General features: G+C 42.8%; 1 protein-coding gene across 2 annotated transcripts; it reads right to left on the bottom strand.

The window, feature by feature from the left end:
- On the bottom strand, positions 1 to 27610 carry tmem102 (transmembrane protein 102). 2 transcript variants are annotated; one of them, XM_034136386.1, is made up of 6 exons: positions 27240 to 27610; positions 25768 to 25979; positions 11713 to 12057; positions 10414 to 10607; positions 5677 to 5889; positions 1 to 3913 (listed from the first exon to the last, which is right to left on the bottom strand). In XM_034136386.1, the coding sequence occupies exons 2-6, from the start codon at positions 25967 to 25969 to the stop codon at positions 3314 to 3316; spliced, it is 1554 nt and encodes a 517-aa protein (XP_033992277.1). In that variant the 5' UTR covers positions 25970 to 25979; positions 27240 to 27610; the 3' UTR covers positions 1 to 3313. The 2 variants fall into 2 exon arrangements, with proteins under 2 accessions (XP_033992277.1, XP_033992276.1); XM_034136385.1 differs by lacking the exon at positions 27240 to 27610 and adding an exon at positions 27152 to 27191.
- Positions 27611 to 27905: the final 295 nt, after the last annotated feature.

Raw genomic sequence — 27905 nt, 5'->3', positions numbered from 1 at the left:
TGATTTGAAATGTAGTGATTTATTCCATGCTAAAGCTTGATCAATATAAACCCCCAGAAAAGAACAGTAATAAATACAGCATATCATGATAGAGAAAATAATTTGCACTTATTAAAAAAGAAAAGACCTCAAGTAATAACAGAGATATGACATTTCTCAAAGTGTGGAGTGATTCAGAACAGACTCTTATCGGATCGGAGTGTATCGGTGCAGATAGCGGTGAGCCTCCAGGGGGGAACAGATTGGAGATATGTTGGATACATTCATCGTATTCAGTCAGTTATTTATGCGCAGAATCTGAAAAATAATCATCAGAGGTTTCAGCACGAAAAACAGATGTTTGGGAGTGTCATCATGCAACCCCTGGACAGCAGATACCCTTTCACTATTACAGTAGGAATTAGAGTAGAAGGATTGATTGCATATCTAAAATCTGACACCGTACATTTTAATATTGTGATTCTTTCCAGTGTTTAGTAATCTCTAACTAGGCCCAATAAGGTACAGAGTGAGACACACAACTGATACTCAGTCGAACATAACAGAGGCAATGAGAAGGTACCTTTTACATTTCCGATAAATAAATAAATGCTGCATTTCTTCTGTCTTAAAGTAATTTGATATTTGAGCCTGTCTCGGAAAAAGTGCTGAAAACTCTAACGGACACACACATTCTGCAACGTCTCAACAACACGCTTTGGTTTTCAATTCATACACATCAGAACAGATGGATGCAGTACAAAAAAAAAAAATCATCCAGTAGTAAGCACATGAGATTTTAGAGCAGATGTTCTAATAGAAAACTCGGAAATATTCACACCAGCAGCTTTAAATGAATTAACCATCACCACGTTGACATTTAAAATAAACTGTAACCAATCATGTGCATGTAGCTTTTAAATCTTGCCTTTGCACAAGTATAGCAGCATTTTTTTGTTGAAACCCCATTAGTTTGTCAACTTTGTCTCAAATGACTTACATTAAGACCCAAAGAATTGACATTAATGCTCGTCTGGTTATTATTATGTCTCCACTGCACCATTAACTAGCTTTATAACTCCTAATCAAATTGGTGTAAAGAGTGTAAACATAAGATTAGAAGAGTTTTTGCTGCTCTGGATCTTAAAAGAAATAAAGAAGCCAACCCTGTGAGGAGATATGTGGGTGTTAGGAGGGAGGAAGAGGAGCAAAAAGAGTGTGAGAGAAAGCAGAATACAGGAGAAAGAGGCAGCTGTCCAGGCCCCGCAAGGCCTGTCTTCCGTCTTCAAGGGAGCAGAGATAGGCCTGTCCTCCCCCCGTCCCCCTGTGGATGATTCCCGTCTGCTGAGCAACGATAGGGCGCAGCGACTAACACGCACCCACTGAGGGTGAAATGCAGCGGGCAGCATCTGGGTGTTTGTCTGCGTCCTGCTGTGTGCCTCGTCTCTGGGTGCACACACACACACACACACACACACACACGCAAAGCTCATTAAAAAAGTCCAACCATGCAGAGGAGACGGGGGACAATTATCAGAATCACTCAGGTTGGAACCAGTTTCCAAAATCGAGAGACAAACAAAACTTCAACGGAAAGTTAATAGATGAAGATGTGCCGGGCCGTTTTGAAAGTGAAGTACCTTGAATTAGTCGTGATAAATAGCCAAAGTCCTGATTCTAGACCTGTGTTTTTGCCCAGTACACTCATAATTAGATTCCTCGTATCTCAATATATATATATTTTCTAGATCCCTTATAAAGGGCCTACCTTAACACTCCAAACACAAAAGACCAAAATGTCCGCTCAGGTAGGGGAACAGAACTTGAAAAAGCTCCAAGGGTTTCACGTATAATGTAGCAACCCTTACATCTTAGTACAATACAAGATAGACATTGTATTATAATATAATTAGCAAGTTTAATACATTTTACATTCCCATCCTTTTCAGTGTCAACCGTTTTCCGAGGCCTGGTCACGGCAGAAGGTAGCACAGCAAAGTACGTTTTCATTATTGGTAACTTTTGTTTGTGTAAAATGTCACAGAGCCCATAGTGGTGTCTTCAAATGACTTGTTTAGCTAATCAACAATCTGAAACACAAATACAGTCAATTAACCATCATTGAGAAAGGAGAATAAAAGAACATTTGGCAAGGGGTTATTATTTGCCATTTTGTTCTTTTCATTAAAACAGTAAATAATCAATAAATGTCAAAACTCTGGTAGTGATTATTCACAGATAGCTAACCCAACTTATTTCCACTTGCTCTGTGCCTTGTTCTCAAGATCTGAAATAGTTTTAATCAATAAAGGATTCCAATAAAGAGGGGGAAAAACAAGCTAGCTAATCATAAGCAAAACTCATTAGCTTTGCCGCTAACAGGACAATGAGTCAGTATTTTCAAGAGACGTATTTGTACCAACGACACCTGTTGTATAACTGTCATAAATCCCTGTTTTAAACGTATTATCAAGTCTAACTTCTGCACTGATTCCATTGGAATGATTGATTTTTGCCAGTGTTGCATTGTAGCTGCTGTAGTGACCAGACCTTCAGAAGGAGAAAAGGTTGATTAACATTCTGACCATGACTCATCAAAATAAGATGTACGTTTCTCTTTGCAAAACCGCACAAACGCAGCTCTTTGGTACATTCCACTACCCAATGAAATGTAAGAGGCATTGAAACATAGATTAAGACCTTAAATGAATCATATACATACAAAAATGATAAGTACTATGAATACCTGAGAAAGATAATTTTTTAAATGAAAAAGATGTCATAAATGGTGGCTTGGGGGTGGAAAAAGAAGTGGGCTAAAATGTAGTCGACAGAGAAAAGAGACTCTCCTCACAACATTACATTCAGTTACATCAGCCACACCTTGTTTTCCAGCCATTGCTGATCTAAAACAAACGGGAGGGAGAAACGCAGCAATCAAGGAGCTTTTCTCTCCATCTTAAGAAGTAATATGTGAAAACCCTTAGGCGTACACACACACGCACACACACACACACACACGCACTTTTTGTTTTGAGTTCCACTGGACTTGTTTCACAAGACTAAAGCCGGCCCTTGTCTTTGTAGCACCAGCTGATGAGTCTCGTTAAGGCCAGCTCGTTAGGAGAGGGCCGTCTCCGTGGCAACAGCTTGGTGACATCATGTCTGTTGTGACGTCAGTAGTAGGACATTTGTTTTTGGTTTAAAGAGTCAGCAGCAAGGCGTTGTTGAGGAGTGTGTTCAGTTCCGTGCCTGATTTGTATTCCTCTCACCCTTTGACGTCATTTTTAGGCCGTGTTTGTTAGCTAAACACATTCCCACACGTCGAAACATGTCAGTAAAACTTGTCATCGATGCGGAAGTGCGGCCTGGTGACATCATCGGGGTTGAGAAAGACCGATATGGATTTCCCAGGGTTCTCAGTGACCAGCTGCTGCAGTCGCTGTGCCAGCTTGTCCTCCGACGGGGAGATGATGCCGTTGGCTGGGTTGTGCCCGGGGGATCCGTGGCCGTTGGTGCTAGCTGTTAGCTCCTTCTTCAGCTGCCCCGCCTGCTGGGCCTGATGCAGGGCCGCCCGCAGGTGCTCGCTGGGATCCGATCGCAGGTGGGCGAGCTTCCTGGCGACGAGCAGCGCCTGGCTGTCTGTGAGGTGCTCCAGCATGTTGCACTGGGGCAGGAAGTAGTTCGGGCAGTTTTTACCCAGGATGCAATGAGCGAGGTCATCAAGGAGACCTAGGAGGAGGCGGCCAGCGGTGTCGGGGTCAGAGCACGACAGGTAGGAGGCAGGAAGTCGGTCGCAGGCCCAGAAGAGGAGGGTACGCAGATGATAGAGGCTGAGGCCCCGGCGAGGTCGGGAGAGGATACGGGACAACACAGCCTTCGCTGCTTGGAAAGCCTGGGCCATGGGGTACGGGATGCACTTCTTCAACTGAACCTGGAAATAAGAGAAATAGAGGACCAATCAATAAAGACATATGTAGACAAGACATGTGAACAGTTTGCTAATCTGACTCCAAAAAGGTGTAACAAGCTCCCAATTTATATCAGGACAACAGAAAGTCTACACATCTTCCACAAAGACGGAAAACTCTTTAGTTTTGTCTGCACCTTGCATATAAAATGTAATAAAACTCAGGGATGCAAACTTGTCACCTTTCGGCGTAATTCGCCGTTTTGAATCCAAAATAGGTCGTTTGTGTGATTTATGTAGATCTGCAATAAAAATATTTTTGGGGTATGGGGGGGGGTCTGGGACCCGGAGTAATCTGCGGCCGCGAGCTGTGTGCAATCATGACACGCATGGTGTTCTTTTTTTATATAATGAAGCGCGAGCTGTGTGCTCGAGTCTTCCTGCCTGTCGGCTCTGCTCATGGATGTATAATAAGGCTCTGCTGCTCCGGGATGAGGGTCTAGCTTCAGCAGCTACATTACCTACTGGTGCGTTCGTTAATATTAACTGTGCGGTCCGGAGTCACTGTGGCACAGACTGGACCGCTGGTGAACAGCTGTTAGAACGGGCCTATCGAAGCAGCAGAGCGTGATGTGCACTGAAAAGTGTTTCTGTCGCAATATTATAATCGTTGAGCTAGCTAACTAGCATACATTGTCACTATTTGCTAACGTTAGCTTTAGCCTTCGTTTTCAAATAGCTTTTTTCATAGGCTATAAACGGAGGTGGTAGAAGAAAAAATAGAAGCACTCAGATCTTGTACTAGAGTAAAAGTAGAAGTACTCAGATCTTGTACTTGAGTAAAAGTAGAAGCACTCAGATCTTGTACTTGAGTAAAAGTAGAAGTACTCAGGTCTTGTACTTGAGTAAAAGTAGAAGTACTCAGATCTTGTACTTGAGTAAAAGTAGAAGTACTCAGGTCTTGTACTTGAGTAAAAGTAGAAGTACCAGAGTGTAGGAATACTCTGTTACAGTAAAAGTCCTGCATTCAAAATGTTCCTCAAAAGTAGTCATTGTGCAGATTGGTCCATTTCAGAATAATATATATGATATGTTTTATAATGATTGATCATGAAAGTGTTCTCAAAGCTGGTAAAGGTGCAGCTAGTTTGAATGACTTTGTATACTGCAGGGTAGCTTGTGGATTTACTCCAGGTGGAACTAAAGTCTGATTTAACAAAAAAGTACCACCAAGTATCTAAAAATTGTACCCAAGTATAGCACTTGAGTTTATGAACTTAGTTACTTTACACCACTGGCTATAAAGATAGAAAGACAGCCTTGCACAGAGGCATGAAAATACATTTTCAAAATGCTCAACAGTGCTGCCAAAATTATAAACTGACTGCTACACAATTAAAATAAATGCTTTTATACATTTCTATTAGATGTGACTCTTTGGCGTTTCTGTTATTAACTGCTTTAGTTGTTCTGACTGCTAACATCCTGTTAGTCCTCATTTTAAAGCCGATATTCCGTGGGGTCGGGGGGCTCGGATCCTTGTCACCTTTTTCATACCTGATGAGTTTGCATCCCTGAAAACTTTCACATTTCTGTATGTAGTACTTAAAAAAATAGCTTTCTTTGATCATATGGGCATATCTTTGCCCAAGAACTTGAAAAATGTAACACAAAATTGGATGGAAAGAGAGAAAAAAGGCAAAGAAAGAAGACCAGATGGAAGCATATAGATGATTTAAACCTGATACATTGTGGTTAAACCTGCACCACATTAACAGTCCGCTCACCTCGCTGCGGGAGAATGCCAGCCTCCACTCCCTGTCGGGCCGGCCACCCAGCGGGGAGCAGCAGGGAAGCAGATAGAAGCCCGATATGGCTTCCTCCTCTGTGATTTTACCATCCCAGAAGTGGTTGGCCGTCAGCCAGCCTTGAGCCACGGCAGGCCAGCCCCGGAACGACACCACGGGCAGGAGGTCGTACAGCACCCGGCTCGATCCCGCCTGCAGGGAGGGAGCGGGGACATAACTTTAACAAGAAAACTCCGGGGAACCTTAAAGATCTCCTATCATGCTATTTTTAGGCATATATTATGCGTCTCAGATATATAAAAACCATATCTATCATGTGTTTTGCTCAAAATACCAAGCAGATCATGCATTTTTGACATCCCTCATATCCCTCTATTTCAGCCCTGTTAGAGAACTGCTGATTCTGGGTCCTTAGCTTAAAAAAAAAATTAAAAAAAGAGGAGCTTGTGCCTGCTCAGAATTCTACCAAGATACAGCTAAATGCTGCCGTGATTAAACGCCATATCATGTTCCAAACCACATCAAGGATTATTTCTGAAACAGTTTGGAGCTCAAATGCTTTTTCTCTTGCAGGTTTACCACAAGGTGAGTTCCTTTTTTTATTTCCTGCTTTTTTACACATACTCTCTCCAGTACAGGTTAGCTCTGAGTGTTAGCGATGCTTGCTAATGTAAACAAATACCAAAAAACACGTCACACATTGTTTCTGATAGCAACGTTTCTGCGAATAAAATTAGACTCTGTTGCTCCTTTGAAAAAGAAGAAAATAAAACAACATAGACTAGCTCCATGGCATAATGCCGAAACCCGCAAAATAAAGCAAAAGTCGAGACAACTTGAAAGGGTATGGCGTTCCACTAAACTTGAAGAATCTCTAATCTTTAACTTGGCATATAACTCTCAATGAATATAAGAAAGCACTGCGTAAAGCGAGAGCAACTTACTACTCTTCAGATGAGAATAAGAATAATGCAAGATTTATTTTCAGCAGATTTCTGACAGAGAGCCACAGCTCTATTGAGCCATCTATTCCCATAGCACTCAGTAGTAATGATTTTATGTTCTTTTTTTAATGATAAAATTGTTACTCTTAGAAACAAAATGAATGACCTCTTGCCTTTGACCAGTATAGTGTTATCAACAGCTCCCGGAAATGTAAGTTCTAATATTACACTAGATAGTAAATTAGAATGCTTTTCACCCATAAACCTTGAACAATTGAATTCAATGATTCTTTCTTCTAATCTAAACCATCAACGTGTATCTTAGACCCGATTCCAACTAAGCTGTTAAAGGAAGTTTTTCCATTAATCAACACTTCTTTATAAAAATATTATGAATGTCTTTATTATCAGGCTATGTTCCACAATCATTTAAAGTAGCAGTGATAAAACCTCTTCTTAAAAAGCACAACCTCGATCCAGAGGTTTTAGCCAACTATAGACCTATTTCTAATCTTCCGTTCCTCTCAAGAATTCTTGAGAAAGCATTCGCAAAACAGTTGTGTGATTACTTAAAAAACAATGATTTATTTGAAGATTTTCAGTCTGGCTTTAGAACACATCATAGCACAGAGACAGCTCTTGTTAAAGTCACAAATTACCTTCTAATAGCCTCAGACAAAGGACTTGTCTCTATTCTTGTCTTGCTCGATCTCAGTGCTTCATTTGATACTATCGACCATGACATCCTATTGCAAAGACTAGAGCACTTAGTTGGCATTAAGGGAACTGCTTTAGGCTGGTTTAGGTCCTATCTATCTGAACGCTCTCAGTTTGTATGTGTCAACGATGAATCTTCCATGCAGACCAAAGTTAGCCATGGAGTGCCACAGGGCTCAGTGCTTGGACCTATTTTGTTCACATTATATATGCTTCCAATATTATAAGGAATCACTCTGTACATTTTCATTGCTATGCGGATGATACTCAACTATATTTATCAATAAAGCCTGATGAAACCAATCTAAATAAAATTCAAGACTGCCTCAAGGACTTAAAAACGTGGATGACCTTACATTTTTTGATGTTAAACACGGCCAAAACCGAAGTTATTGTACTCGGCCCATAGAATCTACGAAACAAATTATCTAAAGATATACTAACTATGGATGGCATTCATTTGGCCTCCAGTGAGACTGTAAGGAATCTTGGTGTTATATTTGATCAGGATTTATCCTTTAACGCCCAGATAAAATCAATCTCTAGGACCGCCTTCTTTCATCTACGTAACATTGCAAAAATCAGGCATATCTTGCCTCAAAACGATGCAGAAAAACTAGTCCATGTATTTGTTACTTCAAGGCTGGATTATTGTAACTCTTTATTATCAGGGTGTACCAAAAAGTCAATTAAGTCGCTTCAGCTGATTAAAAATGCTGCAGCACGTGTACTGACCAGAGCACGGAAAAGGGACCACATTACTCCTGTTCTGGCTGCCTTACACTGGCTCCCTATAGAACACAGGATAGAATTTAAAATTCTTCTTCTCGCCTACAAAGCCCTTAATGGGCAGGCGCCATCTTACCTTAAAGAACTCATTATACCCTACTGTCCTACTAGGGCATTGCGTTCCAAGAATGCAGGGTTGTTGGTTGTTCCTAGAGTCTCTAAAAGTACAATGGGAGCCAGAGCCTTTTCTTATCAAGCTCCACATTTGTGGAATCAGCTTCCAGTTTGTGTTCGGGCGGCAGACAGCCTATCCGTTTTTAAGAGTGCGCTTAAGACCTTCCTTTTTGATCAAGCTTATAGTTAGGGCTGATTAGATTCAGCCCCTAGTTTTGCTGCTATAGGCTTAGACTGTCGGGGGACACCTTACTTCTTCCTTCTCTCTGTCTGTACCTGTGTACTCTCATGTTCCGAATAACCCAGCTTCCCCCAAATTTCTTTTTGGTGTCTATCTACGCCGGGATCCTGAGTCGAGGCTGATCCTGTTGCTGTGGTCCTGGATCCTGAGTCCTGAGTCCTGGATCCTGCATCCTGAGCCCTGGATCCTGAGTCGTGGCTGTGCCTGTTGCTGTGGTCCTGGATCCTGAGTCCTGGATCCTGCATCCTGAGCCCTGGATCCTGAGTCGTGGCTGTGCCTGTTACTGTGGTCCTGGATCCTGAGCCCCGGATCCTGAGTCCTGCATCCTGAGTCCTGGATTTTGAGTCCTGGCTGAACCGGTCTCTGCGGTCCTGCCTGACTCTCATCATACTACTTCCCTGATGGCTCCCACAGGATTGTTGACATCCTCGTGGATTAATCTTCTTATTATAGACACATGCATTTCCAAACATTTGGACTACCTATGTTGTAAATGTATTATCTTTTCAATTTACACACGGCATCTATTGCATGTCTGTCCGTCCTGGGAGAGGGATCCCTCCTCTGATGCTCTCCCTGAGGTTTCTCCCATGTTCCCCTTTAAACTGTGGGGTTTCTTTGGAAGTTTTTCCTTGTACGATGTGAGGGTCTAAGGACAGAGGGTGTCGTATTGTCATACTGATATTCTGTACAAACTGTGAAGTCCACTGAGACAAATGTAACATTTGTGATATTGGGCTATATAAATAAACATTGATTGATTGATAGGGCCGTGGGTGTAAAGGCAGCCCACATTACCGATATTAAGTTATATCGGACGCAAATCTGGATCAGCTCCGTTGTACCCCCATTTTTAGAGATTTGGGTACGGAGGAAAAGAGAGAGGGTTTTGTTCCCTGACACACCGGGGACACATATTTATGTATAAAGGACCTTTAAAGCAGTGGTTCTCAACTGGTCAGGCCTCGGGACCCACTTTTTCCTTTGTCAATAAATCGCGACCCGAAATTTTGAACCACTCAAATCTATTCAACAAAAAATCGTGCTGTAACATATACCCTTTTCAGCATACAATATTAATTAAAGTGAAGTACAGTGCATATATCCCTTGTATCCCTTCACAGAACTAAAGAATGCTTTTAAAAAAGGTTTAATGAGATGATGTAATCAAAGCTGAACTGCATAACATAAAAAGGCTGAAAACCCAACCCCAGAAGGGGGATCTGGGGGGATTTTCCCCCCAGGAGATTTTTAGAAATACTAACATATAAACTGAGCATTCTGGTACACTCTGAGAAGAAAATAAATAAATGTATTACTTCCCGACATATTAATAATATTTGATGCCATTGTTTGTTTTTCACTTTGTTCTGAAGCTGAACTTGCTGCTCCACACAGAGAGAAGAGTAAAGAGGAGATAGTCTGTGTGACTTACTTTAAATTGTGGATAAGGGTAGATAGCTCCCATTGTTCTGTGACCTGTCAATCATCAATCATATTTCATTATGTGTTCATTTTTATCTGAAGTTGTACCCATGGATGTATAAAGAGTATTTCTACCGCAAAGTTATTCTCCGTGGGGACTTCCGGCAACAATCTTGATTCTGATTGGCCAGAAGACTCGAAAAAACATCAACAAAGATGTTTTATTGAAAAGATGATCACTACTTGACAGAAGTTTTCAAGACCGTTTATGGTCTCCGGTACTTCCAGTCCAACGCCTACTGCATGCACAGCGTTAGAACATCAAATAAAATAAAATAAAATAAAAGTGTGACTTTTTACACATCTGCGACCCACTCGAAACAGGTCCGCGACCCACTTTTGGGTCGCGACCCACCAGTTGAGAACCACTGCTTTAAAGCATTCCATATCGATAACAAGTTTTTTCAGCATTTCTTCAATCTGTACCTGGAGGATGATAGTGGTGAGGGGGCCATTCCTCTCCAGTCGGTCCGGGGTGGGAATGCCTCTCTGGGGGCTGCGCCTCAGCTCGTCCACAGCCTCGCTCACCACCCCCCAGAACCAGTCTGTCACCAGGGAGGGGGAGAAGTAGCACCCGTCCAGAGACTGAGGGGAGTCCAGAGAGGGGATGGAACCTTTACCTGAGCAAGGGAGAGAGGGAAGGGTCTAAATGCTGGGTCCCTCCATACGGACACAACAGTTTCTGGTTCTAGCTCATCAAATAAAACATGCAAACGGAATCTAGTTTAAATATTTTGGTGCCTGTTAGATGCAGTATACAGTCAAAAGCAAACAATGTGCCAGTGCTTTGCTGCAAATAATATAAATCAAATTTAAATTATTGCCCTTTTTTTAACCTTTCAGTAGCATTTTGCTGGGATTCATGTCCATGCTGTGAACTTATCACGCTAATCCCCCCCCTGCCACCTGAAGTACCGTTACATAATACCCCGTGGGAAATGTTATGATACGACCAAGAAATATTGCAAATGTGTTTTCCAAACGGCTGCGAATTAAAGCGATCCATTTCAATAACGTCATTACTTTTTCCCCATCTTGGAAGTCTCCCACTGGCGAGCGGTGTGGCAGATTGATGTCGAGGCGTAATAAGGTAGCTTGAACTTTCGATTGTGCGGCTATACTCATAAATGTTGCAGCGTGGGGAGGCGTTTCTCGTCTAACATATCTGAGGAGTTATATAAGAACGGGCAAAAGTGCATCATGCATCAAATTACCCAGGGGAAACACAGAAAAAATGAAATTGGCTCCCTTTCCTTTAAGGTGCTACTTTGTACTTCTACTCCACTACAATTCAGAGGTAAATACTGTACTTTCACTCCATTACATTTATTTAATACCTTTACTTACTTTGCACATTTGGATTAATGATGTGAAATATAATCAACTCTTAAATCAGACTTTAGTTACACCTGGAGTAAATTCACAAGCTACCCTGCAGTATACAAAGTCATTAAAACTAGCTTAACTTTTACCAGCTTTGATAACACTTTAATGATCAATAATTATAAAACATATCATATATATTATTCTGAAATGGACCAATCTGCACAATGACTACTTTTGGTACTTTAAGTATATTCTGATGCTTATATTTTTGTACTTTTACTTGAGTAACATGTTGATTGCAAGACTTTTACTTGTAACAGAGTATTTCCTACACTGGTACTTCCTCCACCTCTGCTTATATCTTTCTACCCATCCTCCCTTCACTCCCATCCTACTTACACATATCCCCCTCCTCCTCCTCCTCCTCGTCCTCCTCAGCGGGGAGTCCGTTCTCCTCCTGGCAGCAGATGCTCCAGCGGGACATGACATTGGAGTCGCAGAGGCGGAGGCTGAGCCAGGAGTGGCAGGGGGGGGAGTGCCTCATGTCCAGCGTGACGGGCTGGTTGCGGTCGTGGAGCTTGAGGGCGGGCACCAGCAGGGTGAATTCCAGGTCAAAGTCGGCCCCTTTGGCGTAGTCCCCAAGATCCTCTGGGTTGAGGTCCAAGACTCCCTCTCGGGCCCCGCCTGACAGCAGCAGGTACTCATTGGCCACCGGGAGGCGCTGGTCCACTTTTTGGACTAATCCTAAAGGGTTGCAGGTGAAGAAAAAAACTAAATCACACTCAGCACAATTAATATTCAGTCGTCGGTATGTTTCGAGATGCGTTTCCGCCAATGGGTTTTTTCTCTTCCACTCATATTAAAATGCATTTCATATTCAAATGCACGGACAAGCTCGGAGCACGCACACATTTCCAGCTCGGTTTGTTTTAAGAAGTAATGCATATATTTATGAGTATGAGCTGCAGTAATATTGACACAAGATGGAGTGTGAAATTAACAGCCCCTCTCAGTGACTGCTGGGCGAGACATTAACGAGAACTAGCCTACATGTCCTTCATTTCAGCTCTTTGCCGACATGCATCTACACCATGATTGGTCGAGGGGTTTCCGTTTTAGATTAGCAAGAAATGGGAAATCACTTAAAGGAGATTTCCTGTGTTCATATTGTAGCTTCTTGAGTTAATTGTTGAGGAAGTGTGATTGGGCAAGGCATACAAGCAATGATCGTTTTACTATATACTGCTTAAAAGGTATTCCTTACTCTCCTCTCTAAACAGTTTATAGGGGAGAAACTCACCCTCCAAATCCCTTTATGGCTACTTAGCTGTGTTGTAAACTTCCCAGGCTCCGGGCCCATGGGAGCCGCAGTTCTGGAGTAAATTATATTTTTCCAGCTTAAAAGAACAACTTGATCCTGTGCTGGTTTCAAGCTAACTGCCAGCTACTGTAGGTCAAAGGAGGAGCGTGGACACTTACAAACCCGCCGCAGGGGAAAGATCCTGAGCTCGAGTCCCTCCAGGGCAGTTAAGTGGCTGCAGACAGCTGAAACAGGGGCATCAGACCGGGCCTGTAGGTCATGCCTCGGGGCACAAAGCTCCACATGATTCCTCTTATCCAATTACATGGGCACACAACCTTAGTGGCATGTTTTCATGTGGTGGCATGTGTGTGTACCTAAGCGTGTTGGACTTGAAATTGTGACTCCAGAGAAAAGGAAAAGGCCAAAGCTACTCAAAAAGTGGCAATTTAAAGTGTGAAGATTAGGGATGGGTATCGTTTGAAATTTATCGATTCCAATTCCGATTCCGGTTCTGCTTATCGATTCCGGATCTTATCGATTCCCCGTTTCGATTCCAAAATTGTAAAAGAAAGAGGTCAAACGTTTAGATAACAAAAATATCTTTATTCTTTTAAGCTTTAACTGACATTTTTACAAATAAAAAATATACATGCAATACAAATGTATTGCACAATAGCTGTGCTTTATTTTAACTGAGCTATGCCTGATGCAAGCTATTAACAGGCATTACACTGTGCCTTGTCTTTTTCTTTTTTAGTGTAGTGGAGCCTCACTTTAGAGCGTTTACCGCAATCCATCTTTGGTGTTATGAAGTGACTGAGCTCGTGAACTGTCTACGGGAGGGCGGGGGGAGCCACGCTGCGGGGCAACTGTGGACCTCTGTCGCCTGTCAGCGCAACTTACATGATGGCGTTGAAAAAAATTAAGGGCGGTGCCGGCCGTCAGCGTACCGAGCCGGCCGCCAACGGCCCGCTGACGACCGGCCGTTCTGTGATTCTCCAGAACACACAGATCATGGCCAGTGGATATACTGTATTCCACCGGGTCACCGCGGCGCAGACGGACCCGCGGCGCAGACGGACCCGGTGGAATACAGGGTCTACCGCGTTTAGGAACCGTTAAGCAGAACCGAAATTGTGTATTTTGTATGGGCACCCGGTACCCGGCATTTTCTTATCGGTTCTCATCTGGAACCGAGTTTCAGTTCCCAACCCTAGTGAAGATGTTACATTTAGAAAGATATTTTTGTTTATTTTAGATGTTATATCCAACACATGATGCTCTGACTGAGGGACATTTCAAGAGCAGCATCCCCACCCACGCATTAGTTTCCTTCAGTGTATCAAAAAAGGTAGAACAGTTATTTTTTAAATGAAAATTTGAGGGAAATATTCCAGGGACTGAAACGTCAAACTCAAATGAGCTCACGAAGATCTCTCTGGTGCTTTGCTTTGAGAAGGTGCAAAATGAAAGGGCCTTATTTAAGGCGACCACTGGGGTGGAAGTCGAAGAGTAGAAGAAAAATAAAAAAGTATGTATCTTTGGATTTTCAAATGTGTTAGCAGAATCTCCCTGTACGGCTCCAGTCATCTCCTGACTAACTAGACTTTCAATCTCAGTCTTTCCTAAAATTCCCCAACCTGAACTATAGACTGCAGGAATGAGTCCTAAAACTCTGGGAATGAGTTAGCATTTTTGCAGTCATCTGGAGGTAACGGTGGGTTACGTATTAGCACAGGTGGAGCCCTCTACTGGACTCTATGGGTACTACTCTCATCAATGATACGCAAGCGTTCACACACTGAAGTTGTATAAACGTAGCCGGCCAATCAGGGTGAGCCTACCTGAATGCATGCGCAGCCTCCTGACTGTCATCCAACACCCTCTTCAGCGAGCGGCATAGGAAAGAGGCCCCTAGGCTCCGCCTGTGCTTATAGAACTAGGGTTACAATACATAACACACCGTTCTATCTCACACAGGCTCCGCCCTCTACTGGACTCTGGGTACAGTGGGTGGAGCCCCGATGGATAAACGCCCTGTCGTCCCACAACATCGACCCACCACACTGCCCCTGACGGCCTTTGGTTAACCATCGCACCCCAACTTCCTATCACCCGGTTGAGACCGTGGAGAAGTTGGGGCCGCAGCTTGGCTGGGTAGAGCCTAATTGGTCTGAATAAGCCCATAGCTCCACCCTGCAGGTGCCAGCGCAAGTGACTACACACTGTGCACCACGTTTCCCAGGTCCCTAAGGAGCATGGGACAACGTAAGTGCATTATGTCCAAGGGGGTCAGACAGCCCTCCTCCTTTCACCAGTCCTGTGTTGCCCCAGCAAGCACTGACGATGAAAAAGGAGCCAGACATGTCTAAGAGATACTTACCTTATGAACGGGCCTGGCGTAGACCAAGACGCCGCCGTGCATAAGTGGACGACTAAAGCCGTCTAGCTGTATAACCCTCGACCTGGAAGAACTCCTTAGGTTCTTGGGAACAGAGAAGGGGTTCGGTCTGAGTGTCGCCCTGCTACGGTCACCACGAACCAGAAGGCAACTCGGGTGCACCAATAGAGCGGTCAGTTCGCATACTCTCTTGGCAGAAGGCAAGCAAGTTTCCTTTTGCTTCTCTCTCTCTCAATGATAGCACCTACAGGGAGGAGAGCTCCAGATGCTCAATGGTTCTGTAACCAAAGCCTCGAGCACCAATGGCAGTTCCCATTGCGGGGTGGAGACATGCACCACTGGGCGCTGTCTCCTGATCCCCTATAAAAAAAAGAAGCTTTAAAACGCGGTTGGCTAAAGACTGGTCTGCCGCCAAATCCCGCATGACAGGACGAGATGGCTGCTGCATACACCTTGACTGTGGCATGAGCAAGCCCCTTATCCACCAGTAGCTATAGCCAGGATAGAATAGAGCCCAATGTACCGGACAGAGGCTCTAGACTCCCTTCCTCACACCACGTCTGTCTGTCCTCTGACAGAGTGGCACGTAGCCTGCCCTCCTTCTCAATGGGGCGTACACCTCGCTCGCGATGGGGGCGTACCCCTCGCTCTCGATGGGGGCTGAATTGAGCAAAATCCCCAGATACCCCACCTGCTGGTGAGGTATGGGACTGCTCTTCTTCCAATTGACCGCAACCCCCCAACTTGGTTAGGTGTAAGATCAATTGGGCTGTGTGGAACATCTGCCCATTCCCTGGACCTAGCCATGACTATGAGGTTGTTGAGATAAAATAAAACCCTCATGCCATGGTCGCGAAGCGGCCGAAGCGCTGTGGCCACACATTTGCTGAACGTGCGTGGGGACAGGGAGTAGCCGAACGGTAGTCTGTTGTACTCGTAGGCTATCCCCTGGAAGGCAAAACGCAAATACTTCCTGTGTTTTGGCTTTCTAGCAATTTCGACATGAAAGTAAGCGGCCCTCAGGTCGATGGTTTGTGAACCAATCGCCCGGCTGTACCAGTTCCAGTGACTGTAGAAATCCCAACCACTTCATCCTGTAACAGGCTGTGGTGGATCACGCCCTTGTTGCCTGGATAGTCTGTATAACTTTGTCAGACAGTCCACCCCTTCTCAGCCTGTCCCTCTCAGGAGCCAAGCCTGGAGAGGTTGGCCTTGAGTGGGTAACGCCCCTAATGCACCCACTTCCTGAGACAGCGCCCCCGGAACTGAGGAACTGTCCAGGGCTGACCCACCATCATCTGTGTGGCGACGAGCGGCGACCTGGGGCTACCAGAATGACCGACAACTGTTCTCGTCTCACCCCCTCCAGGAGTGGGGCATGAGACGCAGCGGTGGAAAGGCGTAGAGCATGTAAATAGGATAGCCGGAATGTGAGGGGCCTTTAGAGATAAAAACATTCTCTGAGGCCCACAACCACAGGTTCTCCACTGCGCTCAACAAGACGGCGGAGCGGACTCTGCCCTGCCTGTTGATGTAAGCCACTGTGGTGAGGTTGTCGCTCCTTACCAGCACATGTTTGGGGGCGAAACGAAGGCTGGCTGCACCAGGCGGACCGGGCCGTAGAACCCCTGGCGGAGGCGGCTCACCGGTTTCGGCGGCAGTGGTGGGGGGAGCGGTAGCCCTACACGCTCCGCCGCCATGGTCATCACCAGGGGGAAGTCCTGGCGGACAGACCTGGGCGGTGGACTTTCATGGACGCCGGACCCGGAAGTGCCCGCCAACGAGAAGTCCTCATCATCCTCCTCCCCGGCAAACGGAGCCATCCGCCCCGCTGGAATGGCGAACGTGAATGGCACCGCCTCGGCCATATCCTGGTCCCCAAACACTCGAAGCAGAGGTGGTGGGGATCTGCGCCCGCTATTAAGCCAGGGCACGAAGGACAGGCCCGGGTCTCTAGAAGTGGCGACTCCATGATGGTACGATAACTTCTTTCTTCTTCTTTCAAACGTTTTACTTTTGTCTGTCAGGTGTTGTCCTGCTCGCTGAAGAGAAAAGGATGACAGTCAGGAGGCGTAGCCGCCTTATATACTGTGAGCTGCGCACGCATTCAGGTAGGCTCGCCCTGATTGGCCGGCTACGTTTATACAACTTCAGTGTGTGAACGCTCGCGTATCATTGATGAGAGTAGTACCCATAGAGTCCAGTAGAGGGCGGAGCCTGTGTGAGATAGAACCGTTCTTTGTATATTTTATTGGTTCTACGAAATCAAATCGACCCCAACTCTTGAATTGTTAAGCCTTTATTTGTCTTCGCATGGCAGATAGTGGCTAAATTAGACAAAAAGAGATTACGCTTTTTGGTACTTTTGAAAGAGCCAGGTTGAAAAAGCCAAACCCTATAGCTATAACATATATGCAATCTTATCTAATCTAGCAGGTTAAGAACATTTTTATTGAATTAAAATACTGTACATATATCCTGCCTGGCCGAAGTTCCTCAAGTGATGTCTGAACTAGGATTAAAATTCAAAAAGTGTGCACTCCTCTCTGATATTGATTGGTGAAGAGTCCCACTTCCCCGTTTTTACTTATTAAACAGGTCTGAATGCACTGTCATGTGATGGCAAAAACACAGCACTTCAGATTGCTGTAACATAATTTGGTTTGATGTCTAAGGTAATCACAGTAGAGTTGTGTGATGGCAAAAAGTGCTTCATACTTAACTCACACTAAATCTGAGGTGAGTGTTTGTGCATTAGATTTGCAAAACAAATTATGAGCGATCAATTTGAAGTCTCTTCGGGAAGAGGGGAGTAAGACTTTATGGGCAGATCAAAGCCAGGAAGAGTGAGGAAAAGAGCGTGTTGGAAGGGGGAAAGAATCAGACACCAGCCAAAGGGCAACAAGTTTGAAGCTGCGGCTCCTCTGATTTGTTTGGTTTTATCTGTCACTGATAAATTGGGGAAAAAAGGGGGAAAAATAAAGAAAGAGCTTATTATCTCTCCGGCAAGGGCTCCAGTTAGAGAGGAAAAACTGTATCAATTAGCGAGGCTTCTTTAATCTCAAACACTGGCTGCCAGAAGTTTGAGGTTGTTCCAAGGAAGACAATCTGCTTTTTTAATCCAAACTCTCAAACCGACAGTGCTTTACTGGGCACCCGCCAGCGTGTACACACACACACGTGGATGCACACACTCCATCATATATGCCTGTAGACTCACAGTCTGAGAATAGAGCTGGAATGGAGACAGTCTAGGCTGGTTTCACAGCCACGGATTAAACGTAATCCTATAAGAAATGTCTTTGAATGTAGATTTCCATTGGAGGGACGTTTTCCGATAAGAGCTATTCTCAGAATACACCCAATTTCAGGTCTGTGAAGCACTATTTGATGGCTATTGGTTACTCAGTGTTTGGTAACAGCACAGCCTACCTACATCTATGGCAGTATATTCAAATTTCAATCCTAACACAATTTCTCAAGGGCATAAATCATGTATGCTGTAATGAAGGCACAATATTTTGTTGCTAGAGTCTCAAAATGACTTGCACCAGGAAATGAGGCTAGGAAAAAAAACTTAAATTAGCATAAACCAACAGCACAGATCTGCAGCTGCTGCCGACCTCTGCACTGCATCTTCATTTCTGAATTTGAATTCTTACAATGAAAGTAATGCAGAAATAAACTCAAGTCTAGATATCTGTATGCATATTTAGTTTGGATAAGGGTTGGTAGAAGCTATTTTGAAGACTAGAAGCAAAAAAAGGAAGACAAGAAACATTTTCTTTGAGAAAGATAAACGGGAAATCTGGTCCGAGAGCATTTATACCAAGCAGGGCCTCCTCAAAATGGGAGAAAATAATGGATTAATAGTTGCATCTGTATTTACAAGTAAAGTACAAGACCTTCTGCAAAGCACTGCTGAGAAATCCCTCTGAAGCAGAGCAGCGGCATCATGGGAAAAACGCCTTTTTTCATCACAGCCAGAATGAGAGGTTTCTGCCACACACCTCTGGTTTGATGGACTCCAACAATAGCTCTGTAAATCTCCCTGGAAAATGGGATTCCTCTAAATAAGCTGGTGACTTCTATCTGCTGTTGCTGGAGGTGAGAAAGAGAGGAGCCAAAACTGGTCATGCAGGAAAAGCCAGTTATCGCTTTATTTAGCGATTATTTTTAACGTTTATTTATCTAAAGACAGTTGAACTTACATTCACGTAGATCCATAAGTGAGGAATACCAACATGTTAAAAACTAGTTTAATATTTGTTTGATTACGTTCTGAGTTACATAAAAAGATGCATACTCATGTCTCTATGCTAAAAACAAAGCTACAACCTGCTATCGGTTAGCTTAGCTGAGCATAACACCGGGAATACCATTAGCTTAGCTCTTTGAAAAAGTAAATCTGGATAATAAACCTCTAAAGCTCACCAATAAAAGAGCTTTATCTAGTAATTCTTTCATCAAAAGACAAGGTTCTTTTTATGTTTTATGGACAAAGTTATGCTCCCAACTACTTCTTAAAAGATGCATTCTTAGGTCTCTATGCTAAAAACAAAGCTACAACTAGCTATCTGTTAGCTTAGCTTGGCATAAAACGAGGAAACCATTAGCCTAGCTCTTTGAAAAAGCAAATCTAGATAGCTCACCAATATATGAGCTTTTTTTCATCAAAAGACAACGTTTTTTATGTTTTATGGACGAGGTTATGCACTGAACTACTTCCTGACCAGGATTAGACACACTATGGAGGGCTTTGCGTCTTTTTACTAAGTTAAGCTAACTGTCCCTTGACTGTCTCCTGTATTGTCATACAAGTCTTGAAAAGAAAGCAATATAATTCTGAAATGTTCAACAAATCCTTTGAAAATGTAAGTTGAAATTCATTACCAAAGGGCTAATGATTAAAAAGGAAGTTGTCTGAGTCTGAATGATATTCACAATTCCTGTTGCTCCTCTATGCGACCTTTCTGTTATTTCAGACAATAAAACTCAAATTCAGCTGTGGATCGTGCCATAACACTAATCTTAAAAAGCAGCCTCATCCCGAAAGGAGCATCTCAATCCGTAACAATAGACTCCCGACAAATGAAGTCTCGCCCGGATGTTATCAGTGCTTCTTGCAGCCTCACCTCGCAGGCTAATAGCAGATTAATCCTGCCACTCGCTGTTTATGAATTCATATCAAGGCAGGAGATTAGCTAAAAAATAGGCCCTTTTTAGAGATGAAATGGAGAAGTTCCATTTTAATCTCACTTGGCGGGATGGGTTTAAACCACTGAGCCAGGTGTGTGTATGTGTGTGTGTGTTCAATACAAACAGTCGCTCAGAGGGATGAAAGACACACCACCTGCAGAGGGAGGATGCAGGAAGCTGTCAGGGTCTTCCAGCTCTTGATGCCAGGTATACTCTGATGCCATGTCCCGCTAAATGACAGGCAATTATCGCTAAAGGAAAAACTGCAGGTGGACTTTGACATTTTAGAGCGGCCTAGTTGCTTGTGAAGCCATGCAAAACTGATCCCTTGATATACTATTAAGGAGGAGAGAAAGTCTCATATAAAATAATGAGCCCCCATTACATTATCAGAAGCAGTCCTACTTATGTCATTACAAAATACTTTTTTTTGTTATTTTCAAGATAAAGGACAAACGGAATCAGTTACAGTTGTTTTGCCTATTAATATGGATGGAATACTGAATTGGCCTAATGGCACAGGCCCCCCCTGGCTTTCACTTGAAGAGACATTGGTATTTTTTTAAGTTTCATTGTGGTCATTTTAAATCGTTTCCTGGTTGGGACGCAACCAGGAAACGATTTAAAATGACCACAATGAAACTTAAAAAAATACCAAATTAGAGCATAACAACTGCAAAAAGACTCGAAACAACAATTGAAAGGACCAAAACTTCCACAAAGGGACACTGAAACACAACAAAGACCAGCAAACCAATAGAAAAACAAATCTACAAAACAACCATTCGAATTACAAAGTGCCACAAAAAAACTACAAAAAAGACAAAAAATTATCACCAAGAGAAACAAAACCACAACAAAAAGCAGCTAAGTAAGTATAAAGTCTGGCATGATCCTATATAGCAAAAGGTGATGCATGTCTTTGACCAGGGGCCCATTATCTAATCATTTGCCCATGCCTATAAACAGCCCTTTAAACTGTTTAAAGTAGAGAATAAAACAAGCACAGAATCATGTTAAAGCTTTACTGGGTCCCCTGTTTTAATCTGAAAATCATATCTGCACATTACAAAAAATTGTGCGTCACAAACACTCGCTTTGTCCTTTAGTTCACCCAGCATTTATAAAAATGTTATTTGAAGTTTTCAGAAACTTCACTTATCTGATTTGAAGGAAATAGGGGAATGTCTGTTTTGTGCCCTCTAAATCCCTTGATAAAAATAACTGAAAGTGACGAGGTGTGCTGCAAACATTCACTTTTTAATTGTTTTTTTCCCCGGCAACTCAGGCAGCCACAGCCTGCGCATACAATTATGTTATCATTTGACAGCCACAGACCAAATTATTCCTCCCCCTTTGCCTCAGGAATACTTCAAGTGTGATTACGAAAGAGAGGAAAAAAATCACTATGTCAGCCGTGCTTATTAAAACGAACACCACAGTAGATAATATGTCATGCGGTGTCAAAACACTGCTTAGAGAACATGCCAAATGATGTAAGTCGTATTTAATTAGATACTATGAAAGAATTCATGGATGAGGCCATGTTCAGTCACAGGACACTCTACTGTGTTTAAATGACAGACAGTTTGATTAGTTACAGAGCACTATGTAAGAGAGGTTGCGAGCTGAGCTAAATTAACATCATCTAAATTGTGTTTTGCATTCATTTTCACTGATGTGCCAGCTGTCCGACAATTACGGCTTAATGCTGCCAAAAAATGCTGAGTCAGTGAGGAACAATGACCGTCGTTTATGGCAGGAAAGCCGCATCTCATCTGTGCTGCTTGGCATGGCTGTGCTGGTGTGTGTGTGTGTGTGTGTGTGTGTGTGTGTGTGTGTGTGTGTGTGTGTGTGTGTGTGTGTGTGTGTGTGTGTGTGTGTGTGTGTGTGTGTGTGTGTGTGTGTGTGTGTGTGTGTGTGTGTGTGTGTGTGTGTGTGTGTTGTGTGTGTGTGTGTGTGTGTGTGTGTGTGTGTGTGTGTGTGTGTGTGTGTGTGTGTAGCCAAACTAATCAAACACAATATTTCATCTACTGTTGCACTGCCATGGATCTGGATTGGCTGCCTCTCAAATCCAAAATGACATTAGCAGAGAATTAGTCAGCCAAAGCATCAATTTTGGGTCCTGAGCTAGAAAACCAAAACTGAGTCAGCTGGTTTCCCAAAGGAGATAAAGTCGCCACTCTGGTGGTTAAAATTTAACCAGGAGGGATTTCTTATTCCCCGAAATAAAATATGCATGACTTTGCTTAAAGTCTGAGCAGCCATGGAAAGGTTAGAAAGTTTGGGAGGAGATATTTAGTATCTTATAAAAGCAGCCAGTATTAAAGCCTTAACGTCTCATGGAAAAGTTTTACTCACTTGTGTGTATGGCACTGAATATAACATCCTATGAAGGTTTCCTACAGCCTAAGGCGAGTAAGATTCAACACTTTATTAATGGCACTAAGAATATAATTTAAGACCAATTTTACGCCTTTTTTGGTTATTAAGTTCTGCATAATGTCAGACAAATATGTAAAAAAAAATGTAAGGCCTTATTTATAGAACCTACCAACCTAGATAACATTTGAGTTTAAGGAACCCTGTCCAATGGAAATGTCAGGATTTTGGACATTTGGGGTGAGAAAAGTTTGGAATTTGTATCCCTCTGTTTTGGAACAACTGTGAAATGTTAAGAGCCACAACAATCCCGAAAAGATCTTGGGATTTTAGAGGGAATTATTCATTTGCAGGCTGTCATGCACCATCACTCACACACCAACAAACACGCGCAGATAGGCTTTGTTTTGTTTTTCAGTTTTTGTTACAGCTCAAGGTGTACTTTTGAATCTCCTGACTTGGAAGAAAAAAAAAACTGATCCCCCTTCCCTATTGAAACGCCTTCACTGAGGGCCTGTTAGTGTGATGCACATTTATGTTTGAACAGTGCTAAGTGCGGGGAGTAGTGGAAAACAAAGGGGCTGATGTAAGAAGACAAACAGGAAGGCAAGAATGTGAGGTCACTGGAGGACAAAAGGAAGATTGTGTGCACTGCATAAACAGATAAACTCATTTCTTGTCGCAAAATATCAACAGACAATAGGTTATTCTGTAGTCTCAGAGAGAAACATTTCAAAATCTGGACAAAAAGGAACAGAGATGACATTTCCTGAACTTAGCTGGCCAACAAACTTTGACAAAAAGTTGGGTTTAGGCAAAGCAATATATCTTCTGCTTCACCGGCACTCTAGATCTATTTCTGCCTTCATCAGACTTTTTCAAAACATAGATACTGTGGCCCCCCCACCTCGCCTGCCCGAAGGTTCAACAGTGTTTACCGAAAGGCACGGTAAATAAGAGTTTATTTTTAGATCAGTCACACTGTGAAGAAACTCACTGGGTGTATTTATTTAATATCTTTTCTCTACCCTTTTTCCTGACAGTGTACAAAGCACAGTGGGGATCCTACTGCAGCGGTAACTTTATCGAACTTAGCAAAAACAGCCAATCGCGACAGCATCCATGCACACAAACTTTAACTGCCGCATGATAAAGCTCATCCAGAAGGCCGGTAACAAGGTCCCTGCATCAAAAGGATGATATTTGCTTTTCAGTGCTTCCTTTAAGTGCGGCCTTTCATCCTCTGCAGAGCATTGAGATGCTCCTAATGCAGCTACCGACGCATACTAAACTTTATATTCCTAGAATCCAAAGCGTCTCCCTCTGTGGAACGCTGCAAACTTTTTCTTTTTTCTTCTCACAGTCAGAGCTGTCACAGTGAGCGGTGAGGCACGGGGTGTAAGAAATACCAGCAAACCATTGGTGATTATGCAGGAGAGGGTGCCTCTTAGAGTAAAACAAAAAGGAGACTCTTAACTGAGAGTGTGAAAGTAGGAGAAGACAAAGAGGCAGCTCAACTGGCAACGTGACAAATCTAAAAGACCAAAAAACTAGTTTACGCACAAATATAATCTCTGCATGTACAGTAATGGTGTTACAATAAAATAAGGATCACAGGCTACTTCATCCACTGGGAAATAAATAAAATACCTGTTTGATGAGGCTATTTTGAATCCTACAGGAGCTGTGTCTCAACCAATGTAATAGTACTAGTTTGACAGTGATTGTGTGTAATAATATTCCAAATACACAGTGAATGAAGTGTGAAACTAGAACCAAAATGGACCAAACTTTTCAGGATGGACAGACTGATGGTGACATGAGGATGACAGCAGGGAGGGGGAGAGTGCCACCTATTGGAATAACAAAGACACTTCACTTCTGAAAAATACAATAGAATACATTAGAAACAGCTTCATGTCACACCTAGCAAAGCCATCTCTCATTGGTTCAGGGTGTGCATGTGTGGATTCTAATGGATGTGCTTGAATGCATCCCCATTGCCACTTATTACAAATATCTAATGTTGCATTCGGCACTTAAATAAAACAACCATGTGATAATCTTCAAGGGGATTAAATGGCAGATATTGCACCTTTTCACATACGTCATTTCAACACATACTAAGAATACAGTGTTGATCGTGTTTGTCACACATGCCGTCTCACAACCTGAGTCATAAAACGTGCCTGCAAAACAGAAGCGTGTCCCATCATGTTTAAATGAGATTGTGCTGCTTTTTTTCCTTTGGCTAAAATTGAATGTCACATTTCTACAGACAGAAATAAATCAAAAGCAACCATAAATAAATAAATATTCTGCTGTCCTTGTCCTTAGTCCTGTCGGTTCTTGCCCATTTCTGTCTGAGTCTGGATATTCAAAACAGATTCAACTGTCAAAAATGTTCTTGTTTGCCTTTTGAATACAAAAGGATATTTAATGCAGTGAACTACCTTCAAGAATAATATAGTTTTGTTAAATTTAAGAAAGTTTAAACATTGTTAACGTTTACTTAAGTCATTTCTGCTGTTCTATGCTACTGGCCAAGAAAATAAAACTTAGTATCATGTTAAAGCCTTGTTGTATTCATAATTTTAATAGAAATCTAAAATGTTGTGCCCTCAATGTTGTGTCAATTTAGATTTAAGTTATACATTTTAGTATCATGACAACTACGTGTTCAACATGATATGGATTTAGCCATACAATTTGTTCCATTAGATTGTATTGATGTCACATAAAATGTACTGAGTGCAAGCCCAGCTTGTTACATGTTAAAGCATGTTAAATAGCCAACTGGGCAGCAAGGCGTTGCTGGGAATGATTACTCATTGCTCTCCCAGAACTACCCTGGGTAAATAAAGGGCAAAAAGTAGATAATATATGCTCTTTTTTTTCCTATACACACTTAAAAAATATAAACCTGTGCATACTAAGAGAACGAGGGGCAAAAATAGACATCGACAGAGACAAGCGCATAATAAGGAGATTCATCTGTGACAATTAGGAGAACAGATTTTCTAAAAAACAATGTGACATATTTCTGCACGTTTATCCCAGATGGTAAGTAAAGATTGTGATTCCAACACCAAATGGTCAACAGCTAAGTAAGGAAGTAGGTGTTACAATTATTTAGTGGTGAATGGAGAGCATTTTTTTGCAGACATACCGAGCATGTTGAAGATAAAGTCCTTGGCGGTGTGGACCTCTAAGGCAGTCTGGTCTCCGAACTCTCCCTGCTCCAGTACCACCAGCTCGGACACCTGCGCTGACAACTGCTCCAGGGTCGCCCCCGACCGGAAGTCGACCTCTGACAGCTTCTTGGCGGGGGCTGGGGAGCGCGGGGCCACCGCACTCATCAGGGACTCCATGTCTACAACCCTGTAGGGTAGAGATAATATATCCGTTGTTTGGTTAGCTAGATTGGGGGGTTTTATTATCACAAGTGCCCTATTTTCATTGCCAACTCAAATAAACTATGCTGTCACAGTGCCAATAACAACTTTTGGATTTGAAGCTAACTATTTAGCACCCTTGAACAAAGCACAGGTCTACGTTTGACCTGTTTTCACAATGTTCGGCTAACTGTATTTTTAGACTGATTTAGTTCTTAAGCCTTTGTGTTATTTCCATATAATGCTGGCCTTGTTTTCAAAAGCCCCATGTGAATCATGAGACTTTGAGGGGCAAGTCTGGAGAAACACATGACATCAGGGAAGAACTGAAATTACATTTTAGTGGCAAAAAAATATGCTGTAGCAATTACAGCTTTGATTAACATCCAGTCATTAAACCTGATGCTAATGTTTGATATTCTAACAGCCCACAAATGCACTTATAACATAATTAATAATATGTATTATTCCCTTACTACATGCTTCTAACCTGATAAAATACTTTTTGTAAATAGTTAATGCCTTTAAGACGTATATTGTATCGTTCATTGTATCATAGCATGTCAAATAGTAAGTTGGTCGTGCTTAAGAAATGGGTAACATGTAGCCTGTTAAAGGGACAGCATATTTCTTGAAGGAATTAGCGTAAAGTGGAAAGGGCGTTACGCTTATTGAGTTATTACATGTTTAACTAGTTGTATTAAATACCGTGTCTTGTTAGTAACAAGTTACAAACTTGTAATGTAAACACAGTTCAGTGGAGAGTGGAATGTCATGGCCTCTGCCCTACCAAACTAGGTCAATTAGCGAGCAAGCTCCTAGCCGCTAAGCTAACAGCACAGCAAATTAGCCAGCCTGCTGTCTAACATTAGCTAGCTAATTAGATCATTCGTAATAAACAGCACAATAGCGTGGGCAGCGTTAGCTAGGTGCATATGACTGCTGTATAACTGTATAAGCACACCATTAGACTTCCAGTAATAGGGTCGGTTTGGTACCTCGCCCACAGTCAGCTAATTTCTTTTATTAGCTAAGTAGCTTTATAAAATTAGCATGCTAGCTAACATGACAGGTGGGGATAGTGAAAATGCGAGCTCACATCCCCGTATACAAACTCACATTCACACAATCTATAGCCACACACACGCTTGCACCCACATGCACTCGTTAGCTTGCGAGTAGCGGATCACAGTGCAACGATTAGCTATCAGGCTAAAGCTGCCAAGTATCGCAAACAGACACACACCCTTTACACAGTGATCCGAGGGAGTCTCTCCGCTATCTTCTATGTTTACTGTTATTGTGATTCCTGTGCTTCAATCCGCCTTCTTCAGCTGTCATTTCCAACAGGTCCCAGTCGCCACCTTCCCCCTGGCAACACCGTCCCAGAAATCATCATGGTCCTTCTCTGAGGATCCAGGGATTAGTAGTATGTGTGCCACGAACGCCCCACATTACAGGAGGACTACACACGGATTTGTGAGGTCAGGTTATGATTAAAAATTGTGCCCGTGCCCTCGCAGATAAGATAAGGCTGTGCTGAGGTTTAGTAGTAGAAGGCAGGGCGGTTTCACCAATGAACAGCCAGTGTTTAGATGCATGGGAATGTGAGGAGTCCTTCCTGTTGTAAGGGGCTGCATGTGGAAGCACTGATTCTCCCCACAGTGCCCACCCACCCCTATATAATGATAATAGACCACCTGTTGATGGAGGGAGGGTATGTAAAGTGGATTACACAATCCATCTGAAGAGATCCGCCTAATATAATCATCCTTAAATGAATGATGGTATTATATGGTTATAAATGAGTAAGCCTATTATATAATTACATGTGTTAAAATAACTCTTGACTTTGTGAATGCATACAGGAGGAGGGAATTGCATACCAGGTAGAATGCTTTGAATATTCAAT

This window comes from Trematomus bernacchii, unplaced genomic scaffold (assembly GCF_902827165.1).
Source record: "Trematomus bernacchii unplaced genomic scaffold, fTreBer1.1, whole genome shotgun sequence".
In the NCBI taxonomy this organism is placed as follows: Eukaryota; Metazoa; Chordata; class Actinopteri; order Perciformes; family Nototheniidae; genus Trematomus; species Trematomus bernacchii.
This window is presented reverse-complemented; position numbering and strand designations above follow the sequence as displayed.